The 10,000-nt window shown below is 43.4% G+C and overlaps 1 protein-coding gene across 3 annotated transcripts in view; it reads left to right on the top strand.

Annotated features, from left to right (window-relative positions):
- Positions 1-6,448, top strand: part of LOC122244707 (juvenile hormone esterase-like) — a 13,132-nt gene extending 6,684 nt beyond the window's left edge. For all 3 annotated transcript variants that reach the window (XM_086530835.1, XM_086530836.1, XM_086530834.1), the window contains exons 4-12: positions 1-80; positions 236-421; positions 578-786; positions 3,745-3,895; positions 4,406-4,584; positions 4,857-5,010; positions 5,172-5,301; positions 5,558-5,672; positions 6,100-6,448. The exon at positions 1-80 is cut by the window's left edge and continues 62 nt beyond it. In XM_086530835.1, coding sequence (XP_086386961.1) covers positions 1-80; positions 236-421; positions 578-786; positions 3,745-3,895; positions 4,406-4,584; positions 4,857-5,010; positions 5,172-5,301; positions 5,558-5,672; positions 6,100-6,207 — 1,312 coding nt within the window. In that variant the 3' untranslated portion in view covers positions 6,208-6,448. The remainder of the gene's footprint in view (positions 81-235; positions 422-577; positions 787-3,744; positions 3,896-4,405; positions 4,585-4,856; positions 5,011-5,171; positions 5,302-5,557; positions 5,673-6,099) is intronic.
- The last annotated feature ends 3,552 nt before the right edge of the window (positions 6,449-10,000 follow it).

Here is a 10,000-nt window from a genome sequence, read left to right as displayed (position 1 = left end):
CGCTGAGTTCCTCAGCCCCCTTCCTCTCCTCACGAAGGATGTGGTCCTCGTGGTCATACAGTATCGCTTGGCCACTTTGGGTCAGTACCTAACTTTTCGATAGGCCCAGTGACTCTAGATGGGCCTAGTTAGAAGATTCTGGAGTTCAGTTGGCCTTTTCTGTGTAGACATTAGCCATCTGCAATTTTAGTTTGACATTGAAAATAAGTCTTACCGAAGTATCTCTGACATACAGGATTCTTATCAACCGGGGACAGTGAGCTTCCTGGCAACCTAGGACTGAAGGACCAAAGGATGGCTCTGCTGTGGATACAAGACAACATCCGTGACCTCGGCGGTGACCCAGGCAAGGTCACTATCTTTGGGGAAAGTGCTGGGGCAGGGGCAGTGCATTTCCATGTCCTGTCTCCCATGTCTTCAGGTAAGGCTGATATCAAAGTGCATCACTGCCATGTGCATACATAATATCAGTTAATATGAGAAATTTACCGTGTTCATACAAAGAGTACAAAAAACATAAGCAACCTTTTTTATGCGAGTCCTATTAGATTTAATTAATTACTCGTATAACCTCCAGGATTGTTCAAGCGAGCAATCATGCAGTCAGGAACGACACTGTGTCCCTGGGCATTGACTGAAAATCACAAACAAGTGTCCAGAAAGATCGGTGAAATGTTCAACTGTTCAAGTGTGAGTGATCCGTACCCATTGAGCAGTGCAGGACTTGTCGCATGCTTGAGAAACGTCCCTTACCAAGACTTGATTTCAGCTCAGGATGATTTCGTTGTAAGTTTGGAATACTGTAATGTTTTCTGTATAAAAGAAAATAAATACACACATACAAGTAGTTTCTGTGAAATAGTGTAATAACTTTAAAGAAAGATGTTGTCCTCGTCCTACACTTTAAACTCTATGATTAATTAGTTTAAGTTAGTGCATTACGAACATAATTCAAAAGCATTCTGTAAGAAGACTTTTAAAACAGCTCAGGTAATGTTTCATTGTCCGTTGGGTAAAGTTTTTGTAATCTTTGTTCATGTCACTTCAAGCCGCCCCTGAGATTTATATTAGCAATTTTTCAATGGCATTGTTACATTTTTTCCAGGACCATGGTTATAGCTTTCATTTTCTAAGCATCATTAGTGTTATTATTGTTAGTGTCACTTTTATTAGCATCATTAATGATAAAAGTTGTGAGACTTCAAGTGCCACTTGACGAAATGTCGGTCACCACGTGCCCTGCATCGCACCCACGTCGAAAAGGGAAAAAGCTGACCAGGAACCTATTTATAGCTGACTGGTCAGGTCAGGGTGTAAATAGGTTGACCCACCTTGCCCTGCCTCATACACTCGCTCTCAAGATGGAGTTCACTCCGGGCACCGACTGTACCCCAGAAACACACCTGCCTAGCAAGACGTCCGACAAACCACTCGTTATCCAAATAAATATCAATATATCCACGTTTGCCATCATCTCTCAATAAAGGAACGAAGAACTACCTGATGTTTGGCTCAAAACCTTTTGTGATATCCCTCACAAAATGGTTGCAGCAATGGGAACCCGCCACCACCTCACAAGTGGTGACAAAAATCGGATAGCTGCTTTTTCGCCAGCAAACGAATTTGCTTCCGAAAAGATTTACTTTACTTCACACGACAAGCGACCCCCCCCCCCCCCCCCCCCCCCGCCCCCAGCTCTCCAAGCTATCTCCCACGGCGCAGACCAAGAGTTCCGCTATGGGCAAACTATAACATCAAGAATTTGTTAGGACTTAAGGCCAAAGAAACAACCAGGCAAATCCAACATAAAGAGTTGGAAAAATAAGATCCTGGCACCTATTGCAAGGAAGAACAGATGTAAGGACAAGATGAACCCTTTACACCCACCACTACTAATAAATTTGAAGTGTTTCCGCTCGACATTTCTCCACAAAACTGTAAGTACATACAATGGGCCAACTCTCTTTCATTTCTCTATTTTCCTATATCACCCATTTCATTTGCTTATGTGGTTTTAACAGTGCAAGAATTTAAAACGCCTTTATTAGGCAATTTTTTTTTTTTTTTTTTTTTTTTTCAATGTAATTACATTCTTATCAGTGGCCAACTTATGTATTTTGACTATTTCATTAAGTGTATTGTCTTATTAAAATGACTTTAAAGAAAGTAATTTCTTTAATTAGTTTATTGTTCATTTGTATTATCGAATTACATAATTCTTTAACAACACTATGTATGTAAACACGACTGATCTTTGAAAGTTCGTGAAGTATTAGTTTTATTTCATTTCATATACTTTCTTACTCTTGCATCAACTCATATTATATAATACTTGCCATCATACGACTGCGTCATGGTGTAATACGAATGATGAAATTAATTATGATTAGGTAGGACGACTTAGTGCAACCCACAATAATTTTTTGATCGGCCTATATTTGCTGAAAAAAAATAATTAGATAGTTATTTGCACAATTTTTTACTGCCATATACCATTTTCTCCTGTTTATTTTGAGACTTTCAGTGGTTCAAGTAAACCTTTGCGGGTTTCCATTATTTTCCCCCTCTACCTGAGAACCTTGTAGCTCAAGATGTCTCTTGCGGGTCGCTGCAGGTAACTTCCTTCTTTATCTATATACTAGAAAATTAAAATCAACTTAAAACTGCAAATTCGAAGAAATCAAAAAATTAAATCAATATTTATACACACACCCCTCCCCCACTCTCTGTTCGTCTTTCATTCTTTCTTCTCTTTGGCCCTGTATGTATGAGGTTATCAAACAGACAAGCGAAACGCCAAGATGAAATAAGTCCCGGAATGCGGTCCCCAAAACAACACTATGGTTCGGGAGCTTAGCAGTATCAGACGCCAAAAATGCCCAGAAAAGAAAGCATGGCTGTCGTTTCCCAGCAACCAAAAATAGCACCCATCGAAGAAGACAACTGGATACCATCAGTCAATGACGTGGAAATAACCAATAAGATGGCATGGGAAATAACCAATTGAACAGCAACCAAGGACACAAGAAGTAAAGAAAATGAAGAGGACCAAAGTCCGACACGCCGACATCCTGGATGTGGGACGAGGACAATATCACCAAAATTTGAGGTTGAGCTGAACCATGCAGGGACAGATGACAATCACCCTTCAAGGACGACTTTAGTATAGTGGCTTGAGGACAAGCTGAAGTAGGTGGCCGAGCAATATGTAACATACATCAAGATCCACTTGATGACATATTGATCACCACATGGTCGCTAAGTGGTGCCCTGCATCACATCTATACGGAGAGGAAAAAAGTCGACTAGGAACCTATTTATAGCTGACCAGACAGGTCATAAATTGGTTGACCTACCTTGTCCTGCCTTTCTGCCCTCTAAAGGTTACGTCTCCCTCATCTTTGTGACATCACCCCAGAAACACGACTGCTAGCAAGACGTTCAGCAAACCAAGTAAATATCATTATATCTACTGTGTCGTTCACTCCCAATAGAGGAATCAAAGAACTACCTGTCTTTGGCTAACCACCCTTTTGTGAGTACATTTCACAGTAGTAGTAGTAGTGTTACCATCGCCATCATCACCACCATTATCATCATTAACATCAACACCATCTTTACCACCATCATCACCAATCATCTTATAATCACATCATCTTCACCATCACCATCCTCACCCACAAACTACTCTTCAACAAAGCGCTAAACACACATCAGTATCCGGAGCATTTCCTTTTTTTTCAGATCTTTAACGAATCTCCGCAAGTGATGTTGCCATGCGTGGATGGCCACTTCCTGCCAGACTACCCCGCCATTCTCCTGAGGAAGGGATGGTACAACAAGGTGGACATTATCTCCGGCGTCACGCAAGATGAGGGTGCTTTCATGGGCTTAAGTAAGATTTTGATGATTTTGGAAGAGGAGATAGGACTATATTTTTCTTTTTCCTTGTGAAGTGAGGTTCTATATGAGAAGTTAACAAGTAAATGCATATAAACTTTTGTATATAAACTTTTAGTTGTTGTGAGTCATTGCTGGTTGCCAGAATAATGCTAAAACTGCCATATAAGATGTTAAAATGTATTCACATAAGTTGTATTCTCTCTATTAAGCAAAAAAACAAGCCGCTCTAAGTCCTGGCCCACCATGGCTGCATGCGTCATATACAATCATAATGAATAATATTTGTTATTTAGCCTTCTATTTCATAAAGTCCCTGTCCGGCAGACTAAATTTCCTTGGCTTTTCTTCCAAAAGCAATTCGTTGTATTAGGTTAACTGTAACTAATAACCCGAGACTAAAACCACAACACTGGAATCCTCATTCCCGTACAGTCCTCAACCATTTCCACCGTGTAAACTACCCACCACAGAATTAAACTGTCTGTTTCCTTCCCTCAACCAGTTTTCACCACTGACAAAGCCGCGGCAAACGACCTGGTTCAGAACTTCACTGTCAACGGTCCACTCTCACTGATTTTCGACACTTGGGAAGATGACCCTGAGTATTTAGCCCGCCGAGCCTTCCACCATTATCTGGGTCCCATCGAGCTGACAGAGGAGAAGCGAGATCCTCTTATTCGGGTAAATATTTTGTGATGATTAATGGTTATGATGATGAGGGTAATGGTAATGTTGGTGCAGGATGGTAATGTTTAAGATAATTAATTATTCTCATCTAGGCTATAATTATAATGAGGATAGTGATAAGAAGATAGAGGGATGAAATAATATTGATATTGTATCATAGTGATTATGATGAGGATAGATTGAATACATTTACCGAGTTAGAGTAGGCCTATTAACACAGCCTACAAAATGAAAATAATTCCTAATGATAACAAGAAAATTCGCAGCTTTTCAGTGATAGATGGTTCGACATATGTCACCTGGATGCTGTCGGTCAGCACCTTCGAACTTCACATCAAAACGTGTATACATACAAGTTACAGCATCGCGGAGGAAAACAGTTTGGCCTATTCCCCAATGTACCGGACTGGTTCAAAGACTGTAAGTAAAATTCTGTCAAAAAAGGATCTCAGACGATATATGGTTAAATAGTTATTGGCGTTATTACATTGAAGGTAATAGTGATATTCACAGATGTATAATGCTAGAATGATGGTTGTCAAATCACTATTACGTGATTATACAGTGTAACTTCTTTTCAGATATCGGACACGCAGATGACCTCCAGTACCTATTCAATAACAAGGAAAGTAACATGACGTTACATCGGGAGGAGGATCTCTTCGTCAGTCGAATCATGGTGGACCTCTGGACCAACTTCGCTACCAATGGGTAAGAGCAACTTCGCAACTTTGCATCGGCATTTACAAACCATGCACATAATCGTAATTGTAATACTTCACTGTCAAGAGTTATCATGAGTAAGGACAAATTACCAATTCCTGTATCGTGTTAGGATTTTGATTAACGTCTCAGTAAACCGTGTATGTATTTGCACACTAATAATAGTACTTCCATATCAAGAGTTATTAACCAAGTTGTTTTATTCATCACGGGAGTACCTAATTTCTGCTTTTCTCCTTTCCAGAAACCCAACACCCGACCTGTCCCTCGGCTTCAGGTGGACTCCGACCTCGATTTCCAAAGACTCTTACTTGGCTATCACTTCCTCACCTGAAATGAAAACTCTCGATAATTGCAAGGTATTATTACATCCTAGTTAATGTTTATGTAGCTTTGTGGTAAATCTAAAAGGTTTGAAATCATATATGAGGTAGTGTTGTATCGTTTGCGTTAAGCAGGGTCCTGTACAGAGGGTGGAGTGCTTGAACGCCTGTCCTTTTTCATCATCTCAAGAGTACTCTTTTAGTCAATTTCAAGGTAAGAAAAGCTGAGCGCTAAGGTTGATTGAGCTGTGGTATCCTCTTTCAGTACTCTTTTAGTCAGAATCAAGGAAAGAAAAGTGTAACAATTCTCGCCATGTCCAAAAAGTAAAAATTCTCTCCATGTCCAGAAGGTAATAATTCTCGCCAAGTCCAAAATCTGATAATTCTCGTCATGACCAAAAGATAACAATTCTCGCCATGTCCAAAATGTAATAATTCTCGCAATGTCCATCGTTTGTTTCAGATCCGTGAGTTCTGGAAGAACATGCCGACGATGATTAACAAAATGCTGTATCCTGAACGCTTCTTCAAGTGCCGTTTGCCGGGCTGCATAGATCTGCTTTTTCCGTAATGACGTTTCCTTCACTCCCAGTCATCACTCACTAGTACTTAGGGTTCATGTTGATATATATCCGATATGTATTTAGCAAATGATATGTTCCTTGCTTGCAACATATTAATAGGTAACAAAATATACTTGATAGTAAGCATTCATTTTTCTTGTAACCGCCATGAATACAAATGTGCCATCAATCATTGGCATCGTCTGTCGACTATTGTAAACAAGATGAATAAAGTGCCATTTCAAACAATCCTTTTGTTTTTATACTTTATTAATAGATTTATTACAAGAGTAAGTGATCGTGAATCGAAAGTCCAGGCATAATTAAAATGATCCCATAAATGGTTTCCTTACGTTTAAGATCTATTGACAGTGATCAAGGTCTAATCCATTGTTATTGGCAAACGATTAGAGAAGTGTAATTCCATTATTATCTCGCGATGGTACCAAGAAAAAAACTCGTGTGTGTGTGTATGTATATGTATATATATATATCCTCTTATATAGTTAGATAAATATACAGGTTGCCGGAAAAAGGGGGGGGGGGCAGCAGGGAACTGCCCCCCCACCCCCGTGCCTTCTTGCTACAAGGGCAGTGGGGGCAGGCATGTGCACTTTTTGAAAAAATGAAAGTGTTTTTTTTTAAGGGTCTTCTGGTTCTCATTTCATATGAATGAATATGTATATTTGAGTCTGTTATTATATCACCTGTTTACCTCCCATACAGTACAGTAACTATGTTGTATGGCAGGAAACTTATCTATGTCAATTTCGAAGAAGGGAAAATTTTAGTTCGAAAACCATTATTATAGCTGCTATTTAAATCATTCCCACGTCTTCTCCTTCCTTCCCTCTTTCTCCCATCAGTCTCTCCAGATCATTATATCTCTAATTCCGATTTCGCCATCCCCGCACAGAAACCGTCATGGCGCGGGGGCTTGATCTCCTTCCTCGAACGAGCCCGCTCTGGATCTGGCCAGCCCCTTCCTCCCGTTGAGATGGCCTTCTAGCGGCGGGTTCTCTGGGGGGAGATGAATAAGTGTTCCTAGGTGCCGATCTAGTAGGTTGCTCTGATCCTTCCCCCATGGGACTCACACCTGACCACGCGTTTGCCATGCGTGCTGCCCCTGTGCACTGGGAGACGGGAGTCCTGGAGGTTGAGCAATGCCGTGCATGAGTATGCCCTGTGGCTAGCAAAACGCCTCTTTGGTCCCCTATTCCAGCAAGACAAGTGGTCTGATTTCGACTCAGGTCAATCTTTTGAGCTAGGCTAGGGTCAAGCAGCCCCTGTCTTGCAGGCAATCGCATGGTCTTGCGAGTGCCATCAATGCGAGGCGGGGGTTGCGTATATCCTCCCATCACCCCTGTGGCTTCTGAGCACAGCCTCAGTACACAGCTTCCCCTTGTTGGACTCCGTGGTGGGTGGGGGCGTGGGGGGATGAATTGAAGCGCTCTTATATGGCAACACAAAATAAAAAAAATAAAATAAATAAAATAAAAACTCTGGCTGACAATCCCGTTGATGAACGGCTGTCACCTTGGAGCCTTTCAAGGTCCTCGCTGACAAAAGAGAATAAGTAAGGTTCTGGTGCCGGTTCAGAGAAAACCTGCCCAAGAACCTCAGGCTGGACCCTCCAAACCAGCCCCTGGCTCTGACAAGTCTCTGGCGTCGGTTCAGACGACGAATCAAAACAAAAATGAAAGCCAGGTAGGACCCTCCAACCCTACTGGGCTCACGGTTTGGAGGACAGGCAACAACCGGCTACGGACTCAGAGGGCGAGACTGTAGCCCCAAATTGGTTCCCCCTAAACCTGAAGGATTCGACAATGCTTACCAGATGGTATGGGCTCTGGAAAACCAGAGACAGTGGGGAGGACCAGTGAGGAGACAGAGAAGGCAGTCAAAGTGGCCGTGACGGCAGTGACTCAGACTGTCGCTGCTCTGAAGGAGAGGGAGATGAGTCCTATGGCCTCAAAATCCACTCCAACTCAAGGCGAGACTTCTCTCCCCACAAACGCCCAGGGCGAGACTTGTTTCCCCACCCAACCTGTGGCTAAGACCACACTGGCAGAGCCTGTACCCAAACCTCAAAGGGTGAGGAAGCCACGACCATCCAGAATGAAGGTCAAGGCGACCAAGGGTTCTCTACCTCTCAGGAGACCCAGCCCTACTAATGGCTTGACCTGTCCTGACAACAATGATGAGTCGAGTGAGGAAATCACGCTCAGTGAGGAACTCACCAAGGAGTTGTCAAACTCCAAGATGTCTGACATACCCACACTGGGGCATCAGACACTGAGACCGATTATGTCGACGTCGTTGACGACACAGACTTAATGGACTCAGATTAGCACAATGGCTTTTAATCTAAGCATACTGCAGTGGAATATCAACAGCTTTTCCTGAAGGAATGCCCTTCTCCACGCGATTGTGCGATCTCGGAACATTGACGTTGTCATGCTAACAGGGGAATCTGTTCGCTTCTCAGGATATCATCCCTTTGTCTTGCCGAGTACGCAAGGCTCCTCCTTGGAGTCGTGATGCGGCAAGCTACCACATAGCCGAGGTGCTTGAGTTGTGCCCTGAGATTGCTCTTCTCAATAGCCAGGAGCCTATGCACGTTGGCAGGGGAGGATCCTTGACCTTAACTTTGTCACTGCGGCTCTGGTCGAAAGAATTAGTTGGTCTGTGGACAACACTGCCACGAACAATCACTATGGGATAGTCACTACCATCTTGGACGCTGGCCCGGCACCCGTGCCCCGGCACAATCCTCGATGGAAGGTGGACAGGGCCAACTGGAAAGCTTTCCAGGAGACCCTGGCCAGGTGCCTCAGAACCAGTGACTTCTCACATAACGATAATGTGGATATACTTGAGGCCAGACTAGTAAATGCCATAGACGAGGCAGCCTCAGAGACCATCCCCAAAACTCGTCCATGGTCCAGGTGTTTAAAAGACGCCTGGTACTACAATGATGAGATTAAGGAGGTCAACCACAGAATCAATATGTGCAGAAGACACTTCCGAAGACAGAGAACCCCTGAGAACCACGATCTTTTGAGAGAGGCTCTCAGGAATGCTCAGGAAACTGCTAAGAGGGTAAAGCAGGAAAAGTGGCTGGAATGGTGAGTCCTTTGGCCACCAAACCTCCCTTTCAGATTTATGGAACCGTATCAGATGGGCCACAAATCGCTCAGCCCCAAGAAAGACCCACCATCACCCATGGTCAGAGGCGGAGGGACTGGCACTCGAGTCCTCTGCCAGAACAAGTAGCGCCGGTCTAACAGTAGAGTTGAGGGCATGCCAAGAGGAATTGCTTTCAGGCAGGCATGCCCTCATCAGAGAAAAGGCGGTCGAGCCTGATGACGCAGATGCCATGTTCTCTCTGAGGGAATTATAGCGGACATATAAGACCAATTCCCGGTCAGCCCCGGGTTGTGATGGGATCTCCTACCCTATCATTTCCCACCTAGGACATGAAGGTGAGTTTGCATTCTTGCATCTCATCAACAAGTCCTGTGAGACTTCCTCACTACCGCAGTCATTGAAGAGGGCTGACATAGTTCCCATCCCTAAACCAAAGGAGCCGGGATGGTACCGTCCCATCTCTCTACTCAGCTGTCTGGGAAAGACAGCAGAGTGAATGGTACTGAACCGGCTCCAATGGAAGTTGGGACCTCCACATGAACACCTATATGGGTTCACAAGGGGTAAGAGCACTGCTCATAGCATGGCCACCTTACTGAGCACTGTCAGCAACACCAGCTCTGTCATTGTTTTCCTGAACCTAGAAAAGGC

The sequence above is a fragment of the Penaeus japonicus genome, unplaced genomic scaffold (genome assembly GCF_977035675.1).
Source record: "Penaeus japonicus unplaced genomic scaffold, GWHDUDI00000001_assembly GWHDUDI00000034, whole genome shotgun sequence".
In the NCBI taxonomy this organism is placed as follows: Eukaryota; Metazoa; Arthropoda; class Malacostraca; order Decapoda; family Penaeidae; genus Penaeus; species Penaeus japonicus.
This window is presented reverse-complemented; position numbering and strand designations above follow the sequence as displayed.